Source organism: Apodemus sylvaticus, chromosome 18 (genome assembly GCF_947179515.1).
Source record: "Apodemus sylvaticus chromosome 18, mApoSyl1.1, whole genome shotgun sequence".
Lineage (NCBI taxonomy): Eukaryota > Metazoa > Chordata > Mammalia > Rodentia > Muridae > Apodemus > Apodemus sylvaticus.
This window is the reverse complement of record NC_067489.1, coordinates 14,413,041-14,440,929: the sequence shown is the minus strand read 5'-3', so window position 1 is coordinate 14,440,929 and position 27,889 is coordinate 14,413,041. Positions and strand designations below refer to the sequence as shown.

The window sequence follows — 27,889 nt, the reverse complement described above, 5'->3', positions numbered from 1 at the left end:
AGGACACCACTTGCGGGGCCAATGGCCTGCTGGGTGACTCTAGCTTGCCTACCTCCTCTGACCACTCTGACCCTATGATTCGGACAGCAGGGCATCTGAGATATTAGATTCCTGAAGACTTGGAGAAACCAAAGCCTACAGGAGACCTTGTAGCTTTTACCTCAATTGAATGGGGTACAATGATGTTACAGGGTGCTGTTTAAAGGTTTTTGTGACACATTCCTCCCTAGAAGGCTCAGGGTCCTTTGTAGGATAATATGCAGAAGAGCTAAAGGGATCAATAACATCAAGGAAATAGTGTCTTCCAGACACAACCAGGCTGGTATACATATGAGTCTGGGCCAGCAACAGCCAGCCAAAATCCTGGCATGGGGGTAGGCGTGAAATCCCGCCATGAGCTGAAGAGTTATTGGCATGTGGCAGCTGGTGAGAGAGAGAGAGAATCAATTACTATTATTTTTTCTAATGATGTTTGACTCCTGTTATCTAGACCGCATACCAGGGTAGGCCCCACTCTCAAAATTATCAGGGCAACACAAACTGGGTGGGCCGAAGGAAGGAGCAAGAAGAGGAGGAGGAAGCAGAAGAAGAAACTATCATCTTGATGGTGGGTGGGAGGGTGGACAGGATGGTTCAGAGTGTGTGAATGTGTTCAAACTACAGTATATGAAGTTCCAGAGAATTCTGTTTTTTAAGGTCTCTGCGGCTGGCTTCCTTTCTAGAAATGTCTTTTGGGAACCATCAAATGGTTTAATGAGAAGTAGGGACAGTCCTGAAGAGGCTAAAGGGGCCTCTGAAATTTCAGCTAATGACATGCAGCATGGCAGAAAATATACCCACTTAAGAAAACAAACTGGCTGGAGAGATGGTTTAGCGGTTAAGAGCACTGACTGCTCTTCCGAAGGTCTTGAGTTCAAATCACAGCAACCACATGGTGGTTCACAACTATCCGTAATGAGATCTGACGCCCTCTTCTGGTATGTCTGAAGACAGCTACAGTATACTTACATATAATAAATAAATCTTTAAAAAGAAAAGAAAAGAAAAGAAAAGAAAAGAAAAGAAAAGAAAAGAAAAGAAAAGAAAAGAAACAGCACACACATAGCTGCTCCACAGAGCCGACAGAGGCTCAGGGACGCTTGGGAAGCCAGTGATAGTATCCCCAGTTTGTATCTTCACCTGCTTTAGCAATACTGTCAGCAGGTAAGTGGGGGAAGCTGGTGTTCTGTGGAAAAGGAGCACTTTGGAGAAGGACAGAGAAGGACGGAGGGCTCCGAGCATGTTAGTTGCCACCCCAGGCCATGGTGGGCATCACGGTCCATTGGTTGGTGGCAATTACAGCCGGGGCAGAAGAGAAACCTGGCCTCTTTTGGTCTCTGCTCTCTTCCCTGGCGTTCGTGTCCTATGCAGGTCTCCTATGAGACTCCTCTTAGCAGTCTAGCTTGAGTTCTGACTGTGTGAGCCCCTTCTGAGTTCCTGTGGCCCTGGGCGTTGCCACCCTTTGCTCTGTAATGCTGGCATGTTCTGAGTACTTTATAACAGGCTTTGAAGTGTCATTTTTCTTTGGGCTTTGTACTAGTGCTTTACCCTGGTATATGTCACTCTGTTAAGTAAAGGTGTTCTTCTCATGCTGGATACGCACTGAACACTGCGTGGCCTCACTGAATATGTCCTATCCCCAGGGTATGCATTGCTGATTCCTCCTGCTTCTAACTTATAACCTATTTGGGTGTATGAACTAGCTCTGTGTATGTGTGTATGTGTGTGTGTGTGTGTGTGTGTGTTTATTTTGCTTTGTTTGAAACAGTAGCCCAGGCTGGCACAGAACTCACTATATAAAAGTACAGGCTGGCTTCAAACCTGCAACAATCCTTCTGCTATAGCCTCTTGGGTGCTGGAACTGCAGGTATGTTCTACTACGTCTGGTTCTGTCTATTCTTAAATGATTGAAAAATACACGAGAAGGATTATTTCATGGGTGTAAAAATAAAAATGCAGCGTGCCGTATCCATGAATAAAGCCTTATGGGACCCGGCTGTTCTGGCAGTCCCAGAGCTGCATGGTGGCTGTCATGACAGTTGATACAGTTATCGAGACCCAGCAGCCCATAGAGCTAGAATCCTCCACCTCGCTCCTCAAAGGAGACTTGCTGACCCCACTTCTAATAATTTCCATTTCAGAATCTACGAAGAACAGTTCAGAATCTACGAAGAACAGCGTCTACTGTGTTCTGTGGTATTGGATGAACAAAAGCACTGAGGCCTGGTGTCCCCAGGAGGTGGTGTCACCTTCTTCTGTGAACCTTCATAGTTCTCTGTCTAGTCTCCTTCCTTTCCATGTCCCAAGAACCCCTGAGGATTAGAAGTCCTGATGTGCGTCACTATGCCCAGCAGAGTACCTGACTTAGTATTTGGCATATCTCTTTTTCCATGTTTCTTCCTGATTTGCCTGGAACACAACTGCATGGTTCCAATCTAAACCATGTATCAATGCCTTGAATTATGCTCTTACAAACAAACATACAAACCCAAAAGATTTGCACCTACTGCTACTACCTTGCCCTGATTAGAGACTAACTTCAGAGCTACTATTTGATAGTGAGCAAATTTATTTCCACTTAATAAGCAAGCCTGTAAGGAAAGGGACTTAGCATTCCTTTTGTTGTTGTTGTTGTTGTTGTTTTGTTTTGTTTTGTTTCGAGACAGGGTTTCTCTGTATAGCCCTGGCTGTCCTAGATCTCACTCTGTAGACCAAGCTGGCCTTGAACTCAGAAATCCGCCTGCCTCTGCCTCGTGCTGGGATCAAAGGCGTGAGCCACCCACCTGGCTCTTAGCATTCCTTAATTGTGCCTATTACCTAGCAACTTAATCCAGAAAATTCCAGAGAAGGAATGGTCTCTGTTTTCCAAGTAGTAGTCCTGAGGCTGAGAGCAGCTAAGCTCTGCATGTCACGCTCAGAATGAAGTTGAGGCCCGCCTGCTCTTTCTGAGGGGTTCTGAGTGCGGCCGTTAGCATAGTGAGCCCTGTTTCATCTCTCAGGAATCAGACCGCCCCACCCCCAACCCCAGCTAATTGCCCAGAGCATGAGTTCAGGCCTTTCTGCGCCACAGAACTTAGTAGTAGTTTCTGAGCTTATGAGTCCCTTCAATGATGTTTGAGGCTTATGGTGTCTTTAAGAAAGAAGTGTCTTTCAGACTTCAGACAGATAGCAAAATATAGTTGATCAATTCTCAAGAGATAGAGGAAGACCTAAATATCACTTATTGCTTGGCGAAAAATATAGACATGTTCTTTTCTTTTCCAAGTTCATGGACCCTGTGGATCTTGGGATTAAACAAAACAAAACAAAATACAAAAAAACCTCTTCTGGTGTCAACTTGGGAGCCAGTCTGCTACAGGATGCATTTTAAAATGATTCAGTTTAGTTCTCTTCCAAAAAGATTCCATGAAAAAGAACATTCCCTGTGCAGATTCCAAATTCACCTATGATCTAAAACCATGACTCTCCCAGCCTCCAGAAGCCTAGAGGGTGGAAAACAGAGTTGCCCTGGGGGTCTGGAGTGGCCCTTGAGTCAGGGATGCTGGAGTCTGCATAGTACCGATCTCTGCAGCATTACCTTCTAGTCGTGAAGGGGTGGTGACTCTGGACCAGCAAAGCCACAGAGCTAGAAGGGTCTTACAAGTCACTGCAGCTCCCAGCTTTTATGGCCAAGGGCTTTAGGATTTAATTAAAAGGGGAAAGCGATTGGCCTGAGCCCACTGACTCAGTGCTAATTTAATCAGCAACACACCGCAGAACGATGAGCCCCGAGGAAACCCTGATACAGTCAAGGAAAAGGTCTATGTTTCCTTTCGACATATGTTATTCAAATATCTATTGTTACTTAACAGACAATTAATCCGGCCAAACTACTTTAAGTTTTATTTGTATATTTAAATGGGTATTTCGTGTTAAGGCACAAACATCTGAGTGCTGAGAAACTGATCTTGATAATTTGACTTAATATCAAACTGGGTTAAAATAAAAAAAATGTACATAACTTAGTAGTTATAAAAAAAATCCCAAAGACCAACAGGACTTTATTTCCTTTTGGAAAAGCACAATTTACAAGGGCTGATCTTACGCTTTATATTTACAATAAAGAAAATAAACCAAGGTCCTGATATAGCTGTAGTCTTATTCCTAAAAGAACAGAAACTTTCACTGTGCTTTAAAATTAAAGTGATTACCTCAGATAGTCTGCAAGCGTAGCCTACAAATGAGCAGGCAGACACCAGAGCCCCAGCCTCTCTCTAGGAAATAATTAGGGTGGTGCCTATGACATACCCAGGGGTCTTGTGGCTGGTCTGCGCTCCCAGAAGGCTTCTGCAGTGCGCAGTCCTTTGGGGCAGTAAGCACTATGCTCTGATTTTTCCTGTTGCCTGGCTAGTGACCCCCTACAGGAAGATAGTGGGTGAGCCAGGGGGCGGAGCGGCTGGCTGCACATGTCTGGCTGCTCTTATCAACTTATCATATAAGGGAAGGAAAGTGATTGATTCGGATACTGACACTGTAGACTCAGGGGAGAGACAAAGAGTCGGTGCAGACCTCTGGAGTGAGCAGAACTGCTCCTTCCTCTCAGGACAGCTCCCTGTGTGCCGACGAGAAGAGACAGGCACGGGGAAGCAGCCTGCTTCAGGGACGGGCGCAGGCTCTCACTGATGGACTTCCTCACACAGCACAGCCCTGTGCTTTAGACAGCAGCCGAGGGCTCAGGACGCGTACGTGCCTGCAAGTTTGCTGAACTCACAGTTTAGAGCCCAGAGAGAGAGAGAATGTGGCAGATTGTTTTCCTGACGTTTGGCTGTGATCTTGTCTTGGCCTCAGCCTACAGTAACTTTAGGAAGAGCGTGGACAGCACAGGCAGACGGCAGTACCAGGTCCAGAACGGACCCTGCAGCTACACATTCCTGCTGCCGGAGACCGACAGCTGCCGTTCTTCCTCCAGCCCCTACATGTCCAACGCCGTGCAAAGGGATGCGCCCCTCGACTACGACGACTCCGTGCAAAGGCTGCAGGTGCTGGAGAACATTCTGGAGAACAACACGCAGTGGCTGATGAAGGTAGGAAGGTGGGCTGGCTCTGCCTAGCGAGGACTAGCAGCCCTGGTGTAATCAGGGCGAGGGCTGCAGACATCCTTTTCTGTGCCGCCCCGAGAGAGTGGTGACAGAGTGAAGAAAGACAAAGGGATTGTTGGAAAAGAATGCCAGAATCTGGCCAGAAAAGTCCCTGAACTTAGGGATCTTCACCAGCGGAGCAGAGGAAGTGCGCCTGTCTGTAGACCGCGCACGCCTGGCTTGCTGTTTTGTTTGAGGAGCTGAGGCTCAGTGAGACCCATTACTAAGATCTCCTCAGCGGGTTGTAGGCATGTGAGGGAGGCTGTGAACAAGACAGCACGGAGCCAGGAAAAACGTGACAATCACGTTAATTACGGATACTTAACGGATGGAGTCAAGTGCTTTACCAATTTCCTGAATTTCTTTACGAAAATAGATTATGACTCTTGGTAAAAGAGAGGAAATTAAATAAAGCCAACCTTGTGTTCTCAGAGTCTCAGGGCTGTGCTGTGAAGGGGTTGCCATCTGGACACGGGGCTGTATTTCTCAAGTGTCCCCGAGACACTGCGGCCCCTGTTCAGTTCCAGAGACAGGCTCTGAGCTTGTCCCCACGTGGGACTGCTACGCTTGTGTCATGCCGGGCTGAGAGGGTCTGACAGTTTGTTCTCAGGGCTGTGACGATTGCTCTGTTTCATGGCCTTTTTATAGACCGTAACCAAAATAAGACACCGAAAGGGTCTGTTTTGCTTTCACAAATGATTGTTTTCTACAAAACCTCAAATGACCCAGGAGTTTTCTTTATGTGAACCATATGTATTCCACAGGAAGTTTAAACAAAGCATGCAGATAGTAGATGGATCGTTACACGTTGTGACAATGACATCACATGCTCACAAGGAAATTGTTTAAAGTCATACAAATCTTAAAATCTGGTGGACTTCATTTAGTACTTCTTCCCAGAAGGACAAAGTTTGCTTTTCTCAGATGTTACCATGATCTTTCCATTTGATGCCCTGCCTTAATCTGAGAACAGAGCCGGGGTCCCAATCTATATTTCTATGAATACCCCTACTTTCTTAAGTGGACAAGCTTTTGCTGGAAACCTGAGTCTGAATGAATGAGTCTCCACTGTGTGTAGAGAGAGGGGGAGTTTTTCAAATCAAAGAACAAAGATTGCTCAGAACTATAGGCGCGCATGCACACACACACACACACACACACACACACACACACAATCTGTATCTTTATTTTTTCCTGGGTGATTTCCTCTGTTTTTCTCCTTTCCAAAATTCACAGAGAGCTGAACATTGGACTTTAATGTTAAGAAACATGTCCCAGTGCCTGGGGTGGGGAAGGGTCCCAGGTATCTGCTTATCTCTTTGGACTGCTTTGGGAACTGTCTTGCATACATTCAGGGACCTTCTACATTGACTGTGGCACTGTGGTGTGGGGGATGCAGGGCTCCTCATCTCAGAGGACTTGGAGGCACAGCCTTCTAGTAAATACTTTAATCTGCTGACTTCCAAGTCCTCTGCTAAGATAAACAGTCACCAATCCGTGGGTAAAAATGTTTTGCCAAGGGTGCTGCTGCTCATTCCATAGGCACAGCTCGGGAGTCCAGGCTAGGCAATACCTGGGCGTGCGTTTCCTGCAGGGAAATCACATCTCCTGTGGGGCTTTTCAAGGCAGCTTAAAGACAGAAGAGGAGGATAAACTCTAGGTAAGGTGGCCGCAATCTTCTCCTTGCCAGGGTCTCTTAGTCAATATTTGAACAGTAGCTGGGTGGCATCTCAAAAGGCCCTCTTTCAGCTTCTTAGCTTTTCGGCTTCTTAGCTAACTCTCAGGACGGAGCAGAGGAGGGCTTATCTGCTCCTTGCTCTCGGCACCTGCTCCAGCGCTGGGGGCTGCACTTGAGGAAGGCAATTTGCCAGCTCATTCACTGGGTTTATGGGCTCCAGGCATGGAAACAAAAGCAGAAGGCAGCTATGAAGCCCACTCGGAATGAGTGCATGAAATCTCTCTGCTTGTTTTCCTCCTCTCGTGTTTTGGCACCTGCAATAATAAACACCGCTTTTCTCTTCGGGAAGAAAATAAGGTCTAGTGGAGCCACAGATAAGCCGGGTAGCTAACATAGCAGCGGTGGAGCCCCTTCTATTTATAGATTATCACAGAAAGAAAAAGCACGGTTGCTTTCATTGTTATACGTGTTTTCTCGAGAGCTGTTTTAAAAAACAGCTTGTTTCCTTATTTTCTTGCTACCCTTGCCCCCATCAATGCACAAAATTCAAAGAACCATCCAGCTTTTGGGAGTTTGAAAAAAAAAAGACCCTTGGGGTGGTGAGGGTGGGGGTGGGGTGGGAAATAAGGGGTTTGGCAGATGAATAGTATTTCAGAGTGCTGAGAACAGCCCCAGGAGTTCCACCTAAGAAAGCCCGTGGACATCATCAAAAGAGCCCACACTGCCCCTTTAATCTGTCATGCAAAGGAAGTATCAGCCTTCTGAATGAGAGAGAGAGAGAGAGAGAGAGAGAGAGAGAGAGAGAGAGAGAGAGGTGTGAGCACATGAATGAACAATATAGGGGAAGACCCACTCTCTCTGGAGTGGTTAAGCAAGGATAAGATAAAGTCCGGGTTGCCAGATCCCAGCCTACCAGGTGATCAGCAACTAAGTGTTAGGGCAGACCTCTGTCCCAGTGATTCCAAACACATTTTACACAGACTCCCAGCTTAACGACACAATTGTATTTTGGTAGGTCAAATGTATTTTTCCCTACCCACCCCCCAACAACAGGAAATATGGAAGGGAAATAAACAACTATTTCACGCTACCGAATGCCGTATATTTTATAAACAGCTATGAACCCTGCGGCCACTTTAAGACGGAGGGACTTGAAAAACACAGCTAATGCTTATTAGCTTGATGTAAACATTTCCTCCGCCACTGCCCCCCTCGGTGCTGGTGTTTAAACAACACGAGTACAATCCAGGAACAGCAGTCCCTTGCTTTCTTTAAAAGCGATAATAAGATATCCTTGAAGAAAGGTCTGGCAACTGCAGTTCATCAGTGGAGGGTAGAGGGGACAAAGCAGTCACGCTCCTCCCTCCAAGTGTAGCTGCTGCCACTGGGGAAGCACATGACAAGGGTTTGCAGAGTAGCTTGGCTCTGCAGGCCCATCCCACCTGTGCATGTGTGCATGTGTGTGTGTGTGCATGTATGTGTGTGTGTGTGTGTGTGTGTGTGCATGCATGTAAAGCACTCTTTACCTGTTTATTAAAGAGCACAGAACCTGCTTCATTATGGGAAAGAGGCCTGTCATCCCCTGTGATACCATGGTCACCATGCTGCCCTGCAGCCTGGAGGACAGAAGCTGTAAGCTGTACCTCCAGAAGTTAAATGGCGAGTTGAGGGATATGTACGTGATTAGCATTAGAAGCATTTTTATTTTGTTTTATTTGCATTTGGATGAGATGATTAAACATCCAAGATCTTGGGGAGACAACTGCTATGATTATAGCCATTAAATATTAGCATCATCATTCTGAGGGGGACGAGGGGCACTAGGGTAGAGAGTGTAGTGTGTTTGAAGAGGCAGGTGCGGTACAGTGTGCAGCTTTTTACTATAGCAACCAAAGTGCAAGCATGCCCAGCACAGTGCGTGCCAACTCTTCATGGTCATAAGGATGTGTGTTTTCTATACATGGAAGTGTGATTTGCATGCTGTAGTCGGGAGGTCTCTGCCTATCAAACAGGCTTGCAGGATATGCTGGATTAACTATTTATATATCACCCTATGGAGCTGATTAGCCTGAAGGCCTTGAGGCTAAGAAATGACTCCCTTCTTGAGACAAGAGACCAAGTCTCAATGCTGACACTGGAAAGTCTGTGGATTTTAGTTAGAATAGGTCTACAGAGTTACCAAACAGGTTGCAATCTGGAGGTTTTTCTGCATACCGGTCCCTCTACCTGAAAGCTGTCAAGGTCACTGAGGCCCATGCTGCTCTTTCAGATGGCTCAGTTGGTGACCTATCTGCCACACAAGCGTGAAAATCCCTGGGCCCTGTGTGAACTGCGCATGGCGTCAGGCAGCTGGGACTCCAGAATGGTGGGACTTGCAGACAGAGGTCTCTGGAGCTCACTGGCGCTCCCTTAGCTGGACTGATTCATAAGTAAGTGGAGAGAGACTAGGAAAGACTACAACATTTGCCCCTGGCTTCCACATGGGTACACAAACATACCACACACACACACACACACACACACACACACAATCTCAAACTTTTTCTTTATTTCTATTTTAAAAGACAATAGTTTAAACCAATCCTATCACTGAACAGACAGTTAAAAAAATAAAAATATTAGGAAAGAAATAGGCAAAGTTAAAATCAAAAGTATAGGCGTTTAGTGCCAGCTTTCAAGGCGGCAGAGGCAGGTGGATCTCTGTGAATTCAATGCTAGACTGGTCTGAGTTCCATGATGGCCAGGACTACAAAGTGACACTTATTCGAAAACAACAACAACAAAACAAAAACCAGTTTTTTTTTTTTCTTAAAAAAGACAAAAACTAAAAATCAAAAGTCAAACTGCAAGTAGGAGAAGGGGAGGATACCCTTCCTTCCCTTCCTCCTGCCCTCCCCCCAGGCAGTTCTTTGAGATGAACATTAAGGACTTCCATTAGATATTTGCAGTGGTCACTATAAAGACGTGTGGCTTTCCTTCTTACCACACAGACTGTGGCATTATAACATGGTTAGAATATCTCTTGGTTTACCAGGTGGTAAGAAAAGAGGGTGGAAGAAAGAAATTGGGGGGTGGGGGAGGAAAGGAACAAAACTGAGGCGCCAGGTCAGGGAACATCTGGGTTGGTCCGCAAGGATGAGGGGGAGGGCAGAGCACCTGTGACAGAACAAGGGCCAGAGGGGACTAGGAGTGCCCAGAGTAAATCGAGTGAATGCTGGGGTGGGGGTGGGGGGTAAGGAGAACAGGAAAGGCAAGAGGGAGCGCACAGGGGCTGACAGTTCAGACAGGAACTGATGTAGGTACTTTGTATCTTTCCATAACTGCCCATGACATGAAGACAGAGCGGGAAAGCATGGGGACTTCCTGAGCCGGGATCACGACCATGTGTACAATGGACCATGAGCAGACTACTTCTAAATCATGGATCAAAATTCGAATATTTTTTCTTTTACTTTAGCATAATGACAAAGTACCCTCTGCCTTTGTGACACTGTGTATGTGGTTGTGTGTGTGTGTGTGTATGTGTGCGTGTGTGTAAGTGCCTGACTATATCAGTTCTGTAGAACACATTCTTCAAAAATAGGCGTGGTCATTAGAAAAGCATACTCTAGTTGAATAGGACTGAGGTAGACACTGCCACCTTTGCTGCACTGTGTCTTCTGATCTGAGGAACCTTGCACATTCTAGCGTTTTCTGCCAGATATAAAGCATCCACTCGGCTTCCCATCAGGCTCTCGCATCTGAAGCAGTAGGTACAGGTAGTGCTACAACAGGAGATGGGGTAGCATGCTTGGCACAAGCGCTCGTTAGCGCTCTTTGATGTTTCTAGCCAGGCATTGTGTAGACATCTCCCACATGTGTTTGTAAACTAGCTTCCACATCGGTGTGATAATGCTGTGCTGGGTGTGGTTCAGAAGTCTTGAGGCACTCAGAGAGAGGAAGATTATGTAGCCCTCCCCTGATTGCAGGGGAACCTGTCCCAGCTGGGAAGATGCCAGGCCCTGCTGGGAGGGGCATATGAATATAGATTTGGACAGAAGTACCATGTTTTTTTTCTAAGTTTGCAGACCTGAGTGAAAACCATGAGACCCTTCATCAATCTGGAGGTGTTTCTCGTTCAGGGTCGGAGCCATTAAAGTTCATTTATTTGCTCAAAAAATATTGATTGAGGGGCTCCAAGTGTACAGAAGGTGTTTGCTCTAGATGCTGGGGTAGGAGGAAGGGGGAGGACACTCCTTGAGAATGTGGCCAGGAGGGACCTGTGAAGTCGGCCCTGCACCACCCAGAACACACGCTTGGACAAAGGACCCTTGGGGCTGGAGCTAGGGGTGGTGGCAGCACACAAGGGCAATGCCAAGCCTTTGGTCACTGCAAAGAAACTCCGTAAAATGAAAAGCATGACTGTTTCTGAGTTGTCTGTTTCTGAAATAGCCAATACACAGTTCAGAGCCAGGCCTGGGCTATGCGAGACAAATCTTCACCAAGCCCATTGAACATGTCAATGTATCAATAAATGTCTACAGACAAATATTTTAGAGCATGTGGAATGAAGGATAATGTTCATGGATAGCCAGACTCAACAATAATTTAACTTTTAGTTAGCGTTGGAAAGGAAGTGAACCTGAAAGGCTCGGCAACTTGGCCACCACCCAGAGTCCATAACATGAGCATGTCTCCCACTCAGCAGGCCCAGCGGAGTGGGCAGTTCGGCCCGGCAGGCACACAGGTGGGACTTCCCATCCGTCCACGCAAGGAAGGTGGCAGGGCTACTAAAGGGGGGAAGGCACTGGGCAATGAATGCCTTTTGCGGTAAGCAGTGGCAGCAAATTCTACTTTGTAGTCTGAATGGTTAAAACAAGGACTGTGTCTAATAACCACACACAGATCCAGGCCCTCTCCAAAAGCGTCTGGAAGATACACCCCAGATTCCACAGTACACCACCACGAATGGCCAACGATAGTAGTCTGAGGAAGCTCCATCCTGTGCCCTTCCCCTTCCATGGTGATTCTGGAAGTCACTTGGACTGCCTCTCATCAACCATCCTTAGCATGGGCAGGACCAAAGAGGGCTAGGCACTGGCACTACATGCAAGTTTAAGATGAGAATAGTATAAAACCAGGCAATTTGGTGAAAATAAAAAGTTAAAACATGGGCAATCTTGTAAAAAGTTTTACGTTTGATGTATCTCATGTGTGGGTTGAAAACAAGGGACAGGACTTGCCCTCCTCCGCCCAGACCCTAGGTCTGGCATCCTAGCTGGATGCCTTTAAGTGGATATTAATCACCACTTAAGTGAAGCAGATAGTTCCCCATGAAGTTACTTAGCTTTCACATCTTAATTCTAGCCTGTACAAATGGCAAAAAACCATGTGACCTTGAAAAGTGTACCCAATCCTTCCCTCCAGTGCTACTCCTCCAACAGTAAGAACTATTATCTCTGCAATCCAAGGAGAAGCAATCAGAGGTTGCCCCCAACGGATGTCCCCACCAGGGTTCTCAGAGGGCCACTTCTCTGCTTCAGGTTCTGCCTCCAATCTCCCTTTGAACAACCTTTCAACACCTGTGAATAAGCTTTGGAATCAATTTGGTAATGCTAGAAAATATTAAACCAACATTCACTGTTTAAAAAATTGCAACCAGAAACTAAATTTAAAAACATAATTCATTATTAAGTGTATGTACAGTTTTAGAGAAATAAATATTTTTATGGAAAATGGGGAATTCTTTTTAAAAAACAAAGACAATATAGAATTCTTAAGGGATGAGATACTAAGATGTATGCCTCAGAGATATTGTTTTATCATGTTGATAAAGTCTCACAGAAAACAAGCTTCTCTATGTTGCTACATTCCATCAAGAACAACTGGGCATGGGTAGACGCCTCTTGCGAATCACTAACACTCTTTCTTGTTTGATGGGAACAGCTCGGTTCTACTGGGTGGCTTGTTCTGATCACCAAACTGGTCCAACGAGGACTTCTGTGCCTTCTAGGACACATATCTGCACCTTCACTATGACAACTGTTTTCGCAAATTCATAAGACAAAGGCTAAGCCTGGATCTAGACTCCTGAGGTCTGGTTACTTTTCTTGTTGGTTTGGTATTGGGAATGAGACCCAGAGCCTTGGCAATGCTAGGTAAGCTCTCTATCTACCACTGAGCCACGCCCTCACCCTGGGCTCGCCTCTTTGTACCATCAACTACCAGCATCCCATTTCACTACCACAAACTGAAGACTGCTATGTGGCAGACTACAAAGTATCGTGGGAATAGTGGTCAGCAGAAAAAAGGGGAAAATATGTCATGAATTGTCTGCTCAAGGATTTACAGCAAGGAGGCCACCCTTCTTGACATAACTTCCTGGGTTGTACTGGACGCTGAAAGGCCATTAGCATAAAGTCCAATTTTCTGTTCCAAGATGTGGAGGGGGTGGGGAGCTGGGAAGCTGCCCACCTACTCTGGCTGAGGGGCCTCTGGGCTGTCAAGACCACCAGCCAGAAGGAAAAGGTGAAAACATTAAGATTGTTTCAGACAATTTGTTTCTGGCCAGAGCCAGCCTCAGGAATTTTGCCAAACCCAAGCAATGGGAGGTAAGGGGGTGGGTGGGGAAAGTAACACTTTGATGTCCATCCAGAGCACGGATAGACATTCTATACCAGAGAGAGGGGTCTAGATGTGTGTGCATAAAGCTCATATGTTGTGTCCATACTACTATCATTATGCAGTTTGCTTTGAGGTTTCTTCCCCAGCTTGTCTGTGTTTGCACGTTTACTTAACCACGAAATAAACCATTAGAAAACTCGGGCAGGAGTAGGCTAACTTTATTGGTATAACCTGAAGGTGTAAAAAATCAAAACCTTTTTCAGTCTTTTGTTCGTGTGTGTGTGTGTGTGTGTGTGTGTGTGTGTGTGTGTGTGTTTGTGAGTTCCAGTTTCATAGTTTAGAGGATGGAGAGATTCCCCAGTTACTGCCTACACAGACTTCCTCATTATCAATATTCCCCATTGGAGGGGAGGGGCTAAAAGCAGTCTATCAGCACTGGCATATTTATCAGCCACAAGCCATCGTGCAGTCTTGAGTCCATTCCATAGCATTAGACAACTGTAATAGTGACATTTTGGAGCCATTCTAGAATATCATACAAAGTGTCTCCAATGCTCTACAAATCCTCAGCACCCCAGCCATCCTGTCAGTCTCCCATAGCCACTAATCCCGTCCTGTCCTCTAGGTGTGTTCCTCACAATGCTATGTACTTAGTCACAAACAGTCCTTCAGAGAAGCGTCTTGTGCTCACTCACTGGTGTTTTGGGAGCAGGGTCAGCCACTCTGTATCAGCCTGTTCACCCCTTGCTTCGCTCAGCTAAGTTCACTGGCTAAAACCTGACTCTGTATCTGTAGGAATGGAACAGGCTTCCTTATGTTAACAGTGGTGAGCTCACAGAACAGTCCCGTGTCGCCAGCAGCAGAGCAGGCGGGAACAGAAGTGCACTGGAAACCGGCATCCCTGTGCAGACATCAAACTGCAGCTGTGATAAGCTTTTTAATGATATCGGATCAGAGCCACAATGATCAAGGTCGTTATCCGAGCTCGCATGACTTACAGGTTTTGGTTGCACCCAGCTTATGTGCTGTTTGAGGTGGGGACTGCAGAACGCACCCCAGCTCTTCTAGCACCTCATTATCTCAACACATGCGCAATGGCTTTATTCAGCACATCACCTGGTGAAGGACCTCTCTGGAGATGCATGTGCCCGACAATTGTCCCCTACATGACATTTCCCTCCCCCTTACCCTATCCACCTCCTGTTGTGCTTACAGGTCTCACAGTGAGCCCATTAAAATGGCTACTTCTTTTAAACACATTTTTTTTTTTAATCGCTTCAGGCTTTGGTAGTTTGTCTACAGTCAGGAGGGAATGTCTCAGGATGTGTTGTTCAACAAGGTCAGAACTACATCAGTGTTAAAGGTACCATAGTGCCTTCTAGGCAGGGATCTTGGGCAGCTAACCAGTCAACCTGCATGCCTGGCTGGGCAGGATACAGCCTTACTCAGAAGTGGTGTTTCCTCTGATTTCTCTCTGGGTCTCTGAAAGCATTTTTTAATGCTATTAAATTTCTAGAATCAACAGATGATATCAATCTTTGGGGCATCTACTAGATAATGATAAACATTAGTCTGAAGATAACTGCAGTCTTGGGTTTTATTAGACTATCTAGTCTTTGGAATCTTGAGGACTTATTAGACACAGATGTAGCTTTAAAATTCCCTGAATAAACTGGGCTTCTTAACGGGAAAGCTTGGTGCAAAAATGCTGCTAAAGAGACTACATTACATTTTGCTGAATAACATAAAACCATCAAATTCCAACCACAAGCTAATTGTCTGTCTAACATTTGTGGTATGTTTGTGAGATGCCTTATTATTTTTAACTCCAAAGGAACAGTTTCAATTTTTCTTTTAAAAAACGTATTTGACCTTATGAAAGGGTTAACAGGAAGTTTTGACGAGTATCATTATAACTACACTGCACAGTGAAATTAAGTGTTCTGTTAAAAAGGATTATATTTAAGACAAAAAAAATATTAGTTAAAAATGAAGACTAATCAGAACTAGTCCCTTGAATGATAGCTGTTCATTTTACAATGTGTGAGCGACTTCACAGCATACTAAAACATGGTTCCCTTTGGAGGTAACAATGGCAAATCTGTTATCAGCTTCTCCGTTGAATCCCAGGTTCTGAACACAAGTCGTCTGACGCGTGGAGCTCCAGGACTTGCTCTACTTACGCCCACGTGGGGGAGAGGAGACACAACTGGGGAGGCACTGGCAGGGGCAGCCCAAATAAATGGTCAGACTACATTTCCTTTGTTCATCTCAGAGCTTCCTACGATAAGGCAGATTTCAGTGGCCTCTGACAGATGATCTAAGCTGCTTCCTGTGTCCTCAGGACACACAGCAGACTTCACTTTGTCCCCTAAACCTGCGACTGTGTCACTGACACAGTTGCCATGTGGCGAGCACACCTGTCATGATGAATAAGCAAAGACCAAGGGCGGGGAGGCTGGGCCTCAGGCCTGGGAGACTGGCTCCAGGCACAGAGCTATGGAGGGCCTGTTGGCTGAGAGACGGGAGCTGCAAGCCAGGGCTTACCTCCACATGGGGAGCACGGGAAGCCCTGCAGCCAGGGGCTGTCCCTCCTCCCTCAAGCTCTGCTTCTCACACAGCCCAGACTGAGGCATGTAGAACTCTTGAGAGCCATGGGCTCTAAGTCCCATGTAACTCAGCCTGAGGCCTCCCAGATGCACGTTGCTCACGAGGCTGGAAGACCCATGTGTAACGAGATCTTGGAGACAAGAGGACAGGTGAGGTTTCCCAGGGTAGAGGAGGACTTCTGAACGTGCTAGTCATCAAGGTAGAAAGGCCATTTTCTCAAAGCAGTGCTGCTGAACAGGCCTTGAAGAGAGAGTCAGGTCCTCCTGCCTCCGCACCCCTATTTCTCCATTCACCAACCAGATGAGGTTTCTAGTTTTTCTGATTCAGACTGCAGGCTCAGCTGCTTTAGGCTCTGGGCTATGCTGTACTGTGAAACTTAATTCAGTTTTTCAAGGAGTAAAATTACACAGCCTGTGGTTCCCTCATCCCAAGTACATACTTTGATGAATATACTATCACATGTCTGTGTAATGACACCCTAGTCCACCATATGGAGGGGGCCCAGCCCAGCTGATGAGGTTTATGTTCCCCTCACTGGTTGGGTCTTTTCCGCTCAAGGCTAATCTTCATATTGCTACCCACTATAGGTTTTCGATTTCATATAACTGGAGCAGTGAAGTCTGCACTTTTGCTCAGCGATTTTATTTTTCAATGACTCATTCATACTGTTGCATGCATTGAAATGTGCACTCCGCATCACTGGGGAGTGATTTGTTATGTAGCATGATTTTCATACCCATGTGTAAGTGCAGGTGGATGTATGTTCTTTTATGGAAGGCAATACTTCAATACCTCTCTGTTGGCCAAACCCATGTGCTATACCTTACACTGTTATCTTTGGAATCTATATTGTTAGAATGACTTAAAAGCAGACTGGTATGAATTCCAAGATCAACATATTTCCTAATGAAATCCACCACTCAGGGCCCATGCTGAGTGGTGGTCTTGCTGTTCATTCTAGAAGCATTGAGGGGGAACTCTGAAGTGAGAGATCATCTTAGTGGATTAAGTCGTGGACAAATACATGATGAGTTACCCCAAGGTTATGGTCAGGGGTTTGAACAGAGACAGCAGAAAGCTGGGGTGATGGGAAAGTGAGGCGGGGAAGGAAAGGACAGGCTTGAGTGTCCACTTGCTGCTCACTCAGGCCTGATGCTGCTACCTCACAGCTGTGTCCCCCCCCCCCCCCCGCCCCCCGCCAGGCACAGGGAAAGACTGGCATACACACGTTTTCCAAACTAGAGCTTGCTTCTGCGATCTCTGAGAGCCTTCTTCCTTTCGAATGTCTTCCAGCAGGCGTGTTCACCACACACAGCTCTAACCAGCTCCTCTCTGAGAGCTGGCTGGCCCCTGCGCCAGGGCAGTTACTAGGACCACACAGACACACAGAAAGGTGCCAGGAGAATAGAGTTCCTTGGCTGAAATTGGCCCATGTGGGACTCCTGGCTGCTGGGGATAAGGACAGGGAGGAGTCAGGTCCTCACTGCTGGTTTTCTATTGTCATCTCCAAGGCAGTGGCAAAGTAAGTCATCAAAGAGGTTGGGGGATAAAGGTTTAAGAATGAGGAAAGGTCTTTGGTAGGTCTGCACCTAGCAGCTGGAAAATAGATGAATGGAAGAAAAGTGCTGGGGGGCAAGTTCTCCACCTTTAGCTCTAACTGTGGCCTTGGAAGTCACCCCAGAAGGGGGCCAAGATTCAGAGGAACCAAATACTCAGAATGTGGATCCCAACAAGCAGCAAAACTCCTGTGCAGGTCCTTCCACCAGGAGACTCAGTAAGTGGCAGAGATGCCACGTTAAAGCAGGCACCCAGACTTTGCAACTTGAAACTGAATTCCTACAGCTGAGGGAAGCTGTCAAGATCAAATTAAAGGGGGATCGTTGGGGTTAGGGCCAAGTCACAGGATAATCACAGTGAGCTTTGGCTTAAAAAGGAGGGGCAGGATGATTCATGTTTTTATTGAAACAAACAAATGGATCTAACAATACGGAACAACCAACCAATCAACCAAAAAACCCACAACCAAATTCTACTACTGCAGTCTTCTGTGCTTGCCCTTCATTCCCACAAAGTAAGCCACGGAGGGCAAGCTCTGAGTGAGCCGTGGGGCTGATGTCACCGAGGCTCTGGAAAAGAGGTCCACTCAGATGGCCTCAGTGATATCAATATGAGCTCCCAGAGAAGCAGTGGACTGGGCCAGTGGCTCTGTGGTCCTGAGTGGTGCCACAGCACCGAGTCTCACCAGTTAAGTAGAATATAATTCTTAAAACTCACTGCCCTCTTTATTTTGTGAGCATGCAGGAGAAAAATCGGTTCTGAATGGCATGCTTTTTATAACTGGCAGCAGAGAAAAAAGGGACAGGAATTTTCCACTAGCTTCTATCTGAAGAGCCGGTCAGGCAAAGCACGAGGGTTGGGGAGGGGGTGGGCCTCCAGAACTGCAACTGATTATGGGAAAATGAGCCAAGGCCTTGTACTTTCACCACAAGCATTTGCAGAATCATGCTGAAGCTTTACTTCAGAAATGGCTTGTGGCGCTCGACTCAGTTTGGCTTTCCTGGATGACTCAGGGCCCTAGATTCGTTCACCTATGAGTAAGTGAGGACCTTACTCGTGCACGCTATTAATCATGGGCAAGATCTGCCCTTTGTAAGCTGATGCCCCCTTCTGCGCTACCACCTACCACCCAATTGCATGGGCCTTGGGGGCAGGCAGAGTCCCACGGTACCACGTGCTGCTCTGAGAACGTGCTACCAGGTACGTGCTGCTTGGGAAAGCTGCTCACCTGAAGAGGGACAGGGCCTCAAGGCATCAAGAGCTAGAAAAACACTGAGGTCTGAGACGGCTCCTAAGGCCCGGCTAAGGTCTTGGACACTCAGCACTTCTGTGTTACGTTTCTAGTTTCCCAAGGAGCACACAGACAGCAAAAGGCAATGTCTTGACTGAGGCAGGGAAGGAGGAGGGAAGGCTGGGTCTCCAATGGCACAGAGGGCAAGGCTCTGGGAAATGCATTTCCATAGTAATTGTTACTTCTTTTATAGCACCCCTAGGTTGAAACAGATACCTAATAAATGAATTGACTAGTACATTAGGTCCAAACGTTTACACACTTAGTAGTCATTTCAACACATAAATGCACACTAGCTGTAAGACATAAATGATGCTTTGCTTACTTTTTTTTTTTTTTTTTTAGACAAAGTATTTGCTATGTAGTCCAGGCTGACCTCCAGTTTGCCTTGGTCTTTTGAATGGAGCTGTTTCTTAAGTATGAATGGAGTGGATTTATCCTATAGGCCCTATAAAGTTCCTTTGGCGTCAAAGTGGACACTAACCTAGTGAGTTCTAGTTCATCTTCTATCCTGCTGGGCCTGCTTTCTGCAACAGTGGCCACCAGAACCTTGGTTGTGCAGAAGGACAATCAGACACTCTAACGGGGGTGGGGGTGGATGGGTGGGCTCAGAGCCTCTGCTTCCTCTAACAGCTGACAGAGTTGACTGTTGTGGGTTTTCCTTAAGTATTGTAAAACTCCCCTCCATGGTACTGTCTGCTCACTGCAGGCACTTAGGACGTCTTCATGTGGACTTTGGAGTCTGATCATTTGTTCAACTTGATTTTGAAATGCTCACCTATCACAGTGAGCTGTTTCCTCCTCCTTCCTCCTTCTCTTCCTCCTCAATTTTGAGCAAGGCCTCATAAAGCCCAGGCTCCCCTTGAACTGATTATATAGTGGAGGATGTCCACAAATCTTGGATCCTTCTGCCTCCACCTCCTAAGTCCCAGGATTACCAGTGTCACTGACCACGGCCAGCTTACATGGTGCTGGGGAATGGACCCGCAGCTTCACGCACACTAGGCCAGCCCTGTAACTGCGCCCTGTGTGTGACCCGCTCCGCAGTATCTCTATGTTAGTTTTCCCAGTAAGGAATGGATGGCTTAAACATGCTGGCCCAGGAGCTCCGATCAAGCTGAGCTGGGGCTAGCCTCTCTGTAGAGGTACCTGCCGGAGAGCTTCAGAGACAGTGGCACGTCCCTCCCCGGCCACTCCGGCCACACAGTCAGGTTTCCACACTGCCACTCAAAGCATGGCACACTTAGTGCACTGGAGGAACCCGAGACAGAACTGAATCCGCCCAGCTGGTTCGGATCACTTCCTTGAAGCACTATGGCCTCACTCCACCAGGCACCAGGCAGAGCGGCTGTCCACAGCCCAGCTTATGCTCTCTCCGCCACTGGGCTCCGTCGAATGCGATGCATGACTCAGACCTTTATTTATTTGTTATTTATTTTTAGACTAATGGGAACTGCATGAATTCTTTCTTGGGCTTCCAAGGGCACATGCCTTTTATGCTTGATCCGGAAAGAGTCATGTTTCGGAATGCTAAATTACTAATTTACCTAACTGAATCCCTTAACTGTCCTCTGGCAGCTACCACAGTTTCATCCGCAGTTCACGGCCAGCGAACTCACATTCCAAAGTTCACTCCCCAGGCGTTATGCAGGAAGTCCCAGGTGAACGCCACAGAGGCATTAAATCACCCATTTTAAGTAAATACACCTGCTCTGAGCTAAATATATTAAATATTTCATTTTCAAACATCTTGCCCTTTCAAGTTCATTTTGTTGAGTTACAAAATGCAGAGAATAAATAGGACATGATAACATCCAGCTTACAGTTTGATATTATCTTTAAAATGAGAATTCATCTGATACCTTATACCTAGGTCAACATGTGAAATACCCTGTTTGTAATCTTTGTGTGTGTGAATGTGTCTGGCCCAACCAGTGAACTCAGATTCAGTGAGAGACCTCATCTCAAGGAAATAAGGCAGAGTACCTGAGCATACACAAAGCTGTCTTCCTTTGGCCTCAGCAACCCCCCCTCCCCACTCTCACAGATACACATAGACACATATGCAAGCACAAAAAAAAAAAAAAATCAAAAGAAGAAAAACATTCAGTTTGGAGCAGTATGCCTTCATTTCATGGCCAATTGTTTTCTGCTGTTGGTGCCTGGAGAGAGGCTTCCCTCTCCAGCATGAAGGAGCCTGCAACACAAAGTGACTGTCTCTCTCTGAACAGGAGTCAGCAGCGGCACAGCAGCCCTAAGCGGGAACGCCGTAATGAGAAGCTCAGCACAGCGTGTATTTTGTGGAAGACACTTGCTTATTTTGGGTCAGGAGACATAATTAGACACTTGATGATTTGCCTGAAGTCATAATCACCATTTGCAGTTCCCAGTTGAGCTTCTTCTCAGTGGAATCAAACTACAGCCGTCTAGAGAACTCAGGACATGTGGTTTGCAGGGCAGTATTTGATGGACTACAAGCCACAGGCAGAATGAAAACATGCTCAGGGGTTTCTAACGGCTACAAAGTGAACCACAGTCCCGGTTTAACTATCAAAATTTAAATGGCATAAAGTAAACACACTGATAAGTCCTTAATATGCTTCCTATCAAATCTCAGACCAGGAAATGAATATAAATTACAGTTAGGAGAAAGTTAGACCACTGCATGCTTGGTCTCCTTATCTGAGTGAGTGCTGGGCACAGCCACGTCTTCCCTGACTGCTGCCTCAATCTCATTTGTCTAGCTAGGCTTGCCTTAGTTCACTACGTAGCTGAGTATGACCTTGTCCTGTTGACTCCACCCTGGAATAACAAGTGTGCCCCCCCATGCCTGTTTTTAGTGTAATGCTGAGGACCACGACAGGGCTTCCTGAATGATGGGCAATCACTCTTGTCAACAGAGCTATACTTGCAGCTCCTGAAGGAGCTGTTCTTTAAAACTTAAGTGTATGTACGTATCCAGGTATGGTCGGCTCTTGCCTGAGATCCCAGATTTGGGAGGTAGATTGAGGAAGGAGGGTCATGAGTTCAAGACCAGGCGTGCAGCTTGTTATAGAGTTCCAGGTCAGCCTGGGCTACATAAAATAAAATCCTACTAGTCAGATTTAAGATGAGTTTGTTAAAATGTTTAAAGACATTTTAACCTTAAAAACTGATGCACAAAACAGAGCCTTATGAAGCAGTTTGTATTTCTAATGTGAGTTATAAAAAGATCGGTCACTTTCAGCTTCAGCAAGACACAGGCACATGTGCGGTCCTGCGAAATATGTGCACACAAGGGATTACAAGTATGAAAATAAATATGAAAACATTGTAGCCTTAAACACTTGGAAGAGTGGGAACGGAACCAGGGGTTAAAGGAGAGATAATCTAATCAAATAGAAGAAGATGATTTCTCCTCCTAACTAGGTCAGAAAAGCAAGGGTTTTGTTGTAATGAAATTATTAAATTAAAAAAGCTGTGGCCAAACTGAAGAGCAGGCTATGGTCTGAGACTTCCTGGCATCACACTGCAGTGTCTCTCCAGGTCTGCACCACTACACAGGAATGCAGAGGGGACACATACACATGCCTCCACCCTGACAGAGGGACCCATGCCTTCTAACGTAGGGCAAAGCACAGAGAAGGATGCTCAGGCAAGAGAATGAAAACTATCCAGGAGAGAGGAACCATCTACACTAAGGAAATGGCAGCTGGTTCAGGACGGGGCAAAGCTACGGTGTTAACGGTAAAGGACATTAGGTGCACATCACTACAGATAGAGGACATCGGGTACACATCACCACAGATAGAGGACATCGGGTGCACATCACCACAGATAGAGGACATCAGGTACACATCACTACAGATAGAGGACATCAGGTGCACATCACCACAGATAGAGGATATCAGGTACACATCACCACAGATAGAGGACATCAGGTACACATCACTACAGATAGAGGACATCAGGTGCACATCACCACAGATAGAGGACATCAGGTGCACATCACCACAGATAGAGGACATCAGGTGCACATCACCACAGATAGAGGGCATCAGGTGCACATCACCATAGATAGAGGCCATCGGGTGCACATCACCACAGATAGAGGACATCAGGTGCACATCACCATAGATAGAGGACATCAGGTGCACATCACCATAGATAGAGGCCATCGGGTGCACATCACCATAGATAGAGGCCATCGGGTGCACATCACCATAGATAGAGGACATCGGGTGCACATCACCATAGATGGAGGACATCAGGTGCACATCACCATAGATAGAGGCCATAGGGTGCACATCACCACAGATGGAGGACATCACTATAGGCAAAGGATGGTGGGCACACACCCTCATAGTTAAAGGGATGTCGGGTACACTACTGACTCTTCATGTAAAGTAACCCTGTCTAATTTTTAGCAGCTTTCAACTCTAGTCAGTTCAAATGCCTTTCCATCGGAATCTGTTGCTTCTTTGAATTGCTACTAGAAAGAGGAAATAAAGAAGCAGAGGGCGTGGCTGGCATCTGTCCATAGCAGCAGCACACTGCGGGGCACACTGTGAGACTTCCGAAGCTGACCTGCACTCCTGGGCGCACCTCGCCTTTAGTAAGAAGTAGGGTGAACTAGCTAACCTCCATGGTGACGGATGCATGGAGGAGGCCATGGAGGCTGAGGTTAGAAGGCATTCTTTGGCTGCTCCAGCTTTGGCAAGGTCATGTCTGCTGCCCCCTTGTAGGGACTTCAGCTGGCATTTCCGGTCTGCGTTCTCACCCTTTCGATGGTCATTTTCAGATCTGCTGCTGCTCTCCCACACAACCACCATGCCAATTGCCAGCCCGGGGCTATAATCAAAGGCCACATTTGACACAGCTCAAAACTCCACCCAGATCGTTCTGTCGGCTTACAGATTCTAGTCTGGGGGGTGGGGGTGGGGGATGCTGGAAGAGATAGATAAGATCTCTGGGCCTCAACTTCCCCTTATTGAAGAGCCCCAATAGTACCACCCTGCCATCATAGGGTGTACTACTGGGGGACCACTTTCAATCCTTGGGGCCAGGGCCAGACACTGTGGATCCTCCTTCAGACCCCCAGCTGACTCCTCTCAGTGATTACAGCCCAAGGCATGGGTGTCTCCGGGGCCACCAGTGCTCACTAAAGGACAGTTCTCAGGGCTCCCCAGGTCTTCTGGGGATCTCATAATCCACCAGAGTCCTCATGTCTGAACTGGCTGCTCCTCTTTGCTGCCTCTCTTGACCATCGTCCGTGGCCACTCTCTGGGACAACTTCCTAAATAAACTTCCTGTATGCCTGCCTGGGTCTCAGACTCTGCTCCTGGGGAAACCCAAGCTAAGAATGTGACAGTCCACTGAGACCAAAAAAAAAAAAAAAAAAAAAAGCCCAGAGAGGAGGGGAGGGGAGGGAGGACTGGTCTGGGGAGCTCCATCACATTTTCTTCCGCTATTCTGTGATGTATGGTCTCTGTATGTAAGGTCAGATGGGCCTGTGCCCTGACAGGCACTGGAGAAATACATATCCCAAGCTCTCTCTAGAAGATACTTTCAATAGAATGATACCGTGTGCTAAATAACATGCCTGCCCGACTCCACAAAGCTTCATCGAACCTGTATACATGCAGAGGTGGCAGCTGCCGAGGGAGGGAAAGCCATGGCTTCGGGAGGAGACGATGCCCTCTACGGGTGGCCACACACTTCCTTTCTAGATCTGGAAGCAGTGATAGGACAGACACAGCAGCAAAGGGGCGTGGGCCTTGGTAAGGTACCCCGACCCAGTAAAAGAGTAGTCACAGAGACTCGAGGACAAGTAGGCCTGAGCTGACAGTGTCAGGACCACATAGGAACAGACACTCGGCTGAGCTGTATCATCTCAGGAGCTGCGGCGAGGCTGCCAACCAAGGCCTGCAATTCCACCTGTGGCATCTCGATGTACGGGGCTTGGGGTGGGGGTGTGTGTCACCAAGATGAATGACATTTTGTCTCCTCATACTTATGAAGGGAGCAAAGAGGCTAGTTTGTCTAGACCTTGCATCAGAGAGAGCCATTCGGATTAACCAACCTAAAGTAAAACCGACAGGAGAGAGAACAATTAGTCTATCGGGGTGCTCTTGGAAGGCCCTACAGGAGCTGGGGTCCCCATGGCCACGGCAAGCAGCCAACTGCTGTCTACCTTCTGGACTGGGCTAATTTACACTGGCAAACCCGGGTAGCAGAGGTGGGCCGTGGGCTCTGATACGTACGTGTGTGTGTGTGTGTGTGTGTGTGTGTGTGTGTGTGTGTGTGTTCCTAGGTCATCATGTAAGATGGTGTCTACAACCAGAGCAACCAGAAAGACACTTGCTTCCCAGCTCTGGGGGCATCAGAACATGACCTATAACCTGTGGTGACATGCCTTTGTCTATGGGACACCCCCCCTATACATGGAAGGCAAAGGTTTCTCCAAAGCATGAGCCTCCTGCCCCTTCCCCTTTCATCTCAGCACCCTTCAGCAGCACCGCTGAGAACACAGATGCTTAGGCAGCAAAAGCCTGAGACTTGAAAACCAAAACCAACAAAGCTGTGCTACAAGGGGGGGAAGGCCCTGGCCCTGCCAGCTTTCTATCTGGAGACCTCAAATGATGCCTCAGAGTTTCCCCAGGACAAAGACTAGAGAACATTAGGTCAAAAGCCATCCCCACACGGCATCCGTGGATTTAATAATCTTGAACTCAAATTCCCAGCCTAATTCTAAGCACAATTGTTTGGGTTGTTTGTGGTGTGTATATGGAAATGGTTACAGAATCTAGTATCCAAAAGGAGTGCAAATGTTCACTGCTAGTGGTGGGTTGAAAAATAAATTAGCCGGAACGTTTTTTTTTTTTTGTTTTGTTTTTTGTTTTTTTTTTAAAACTGGAATGCATCCTTGCTGCAGAAGCACAGAGGAGGAACTTATGGGCACAGAGGGGGCGGGGCTCAAGAGGCAGATTGTTGAGAGGTTTTGAGCAGCCTTGTAACTCAGAATAGATCCTGGCCCCTTTTGGGGGCTCTTAGTCTTATTGATGAAAGAAATTCGGAATGGATTCCAATGCAAGCTTAGAGACAGTTTAAAAGAAAATCATTCCAGTTCAGGCAAGCTATACATCTCAGCAGTTACCTAGAAGAGGAGAGTGGAGGAGCAGAGGCAAAAAGCTACACCATTTAAGGCAGAGTGGAGGTCAGGTACATGGTAGACAAGCAGCAGCAGGGTGGAGCTGTAAAGAGAAGGAATCCCAAGCTTCAGGGGAAGCCTGGTTCGTGTAGAGAGAGAAAAGGGAAAGCTACTGTTTTCTCAGTAATTCAGAACTGCTGGCAGGTTTCCGAAGCAGCATGGCATGGCTGTAAGAGAGCCATCAAGATGGGGATTCTGGGAAAGAAAAACACAGCATCTCCTTAAAGGGCTAATTACTTCTGCTGTCTCTTTAGAATGGATTAAGGTGAGCCTGCTCTCCTAGGGATAGTACTTTGGCCAGGTGACTGACCTGGCCCAACTGGAATGTTATAAGTCATGACCCAGGCCAGAGATTCTATTCTCTTGATCAGAAGGAGTTAGTTTCTTACTGTGTCGTTGTTGCTACTCTAAAATCTGCAAACAAGGCGTGCGGGGAGGTCACATGCACACAAAGCTGGAGGCTGCTCTGGTATGGGCGTGCTTTGCACATGTCTCCCAAGGGTGTGTGTGGTGGAAGCTTTGTCCCCTGTGTCACAGTTTTTGGGAAATTGTGGGACCCGTCATTTGGGAGTCTAGCCATAGGTCACTGGGGGAAGGGGGGGTCACTGACTAGGAAGGGACTAAAGTAGTTCTCCTGGGACCCTGGCTAGACCTTCCAAGAGTGCTGTTATGGAAGAACAAGACTGTCCCCTCCTGGTCTTTCTGGTTTCTCCTTACTATCTGACCTTTCCCTGTCACATGAGCTCTTGCTGTGAAACTGGTGCCATGATGTTGCCAAGGAAACTGGCCATCATGCTCTTTAGGCTTTGAGTTTCCCCATCTGGGAGCTAACTGAACAGGGCTGTATACATGCTAGGCAAGGCTCTCCTGCTGACCTACTCCACAGAACCCAATTGCACCTCTTTTCTTGGCAAAGCACCCAAGTTCTGGTGCTCTGTCATAATGACAAAAGCCAGACCAACACAGAGGTCGAAGAGATTGCAGACTGTCAATCCTGATTCTTACCAGGTAGAAGAATGGAGATTCATTTTCAGCCAAAGTCAGGGAACAATGTGTGCCACAGAGGATCAAGTTTGTAGGCAAGGGAGGCAGGGTGAGAAGGCGGGGCTACCCTAGGGTGCAAAGCAGACAGGGAATGGGAGGGGGAGGGAGAGGGGACTGAGGCAGAAGGAAGGAGAGAACTAATTGGGCATGGCCGGGCTCACCAGTAATCTAAGACTTGGTAGGCTGAGACAGGAGGATCAGAAGTTCTAGGCCAGGCTTGGCTACAAGAGACCCTGTCACAAAACAAAAGCACAAAAGACGGCCTTTCTTCCCCCTCTCTCTCAGTTGTTGGGACAGTTGGAGTGTTTTGCTCACACAGGAAGATGGTGACCCGGAATGTGTTCAGATTATTTTTAATTTTCCAGGAAAACGGGGCCCTTCAGATGCACAGAAGCACACTAGTGGAAGCGAAGGGGGATACTCAGTTCGGTCTAGCATCTGCTAGCATCCTGAACTAACATCTACCATTGCCAAGGGACCCACATCATACCCCTAGGCTGGTGGCAGTTCTTGCACACTACATCTGTTTCCCTTTCTCTGGAAAAATGCAAGACTTTTTCTTTTTTCTTTTCTTTTTTTTTTTTTTCAGTTGAAAAATTAAAGAAGCTAACCAGAGAGATAGGTTAATGTATAATCAGCCAGCATGGCTGTCTCACAAATCGACTTTTTTTTCCCTGTAAAATATGATTATTCAAAGGTCGAGGGCATAATGAAGAACTTGAGAATATATTTGACATGACACACACACACACACACACACA

The 27,889-nt window shown here is 46.9% G+C and overlaps 2 protein-coding genes across 5 annotated transcripts in view; one reads left to right on the top strand and one right to left on the bottom strand.

Annotated features, from left to right (window-relative positions):
- The window catches only part of Mcph1 (microcephalin 1), a 229,729-nt gene that overhangs the window by 62,641 nt on the left and 139,199 nt on the right, over window positions 1–27,889 (bottom strand). The gene's annotated exons all lie outside the window — the stretch shown is intronic.
- The window catches only part of Angpt2 (angiopoietin 2), a 50,857-nt gene continuing 27,437 nt past the window's right edge, over window positions 4,470–27,889 (top strand). The window contains exon 1 of the mRNA XM_052162798.1: window positions 4,470–5,102. Coding sequence (XP_052018758.1) covers window positions 4,815–5,102 — 288 coding nt within the window. The 5' untranslated portion in view covers window positions 4,470–4,814. The remainder of the gene's footprint in view (window positions 5,103–27,889) is intronic.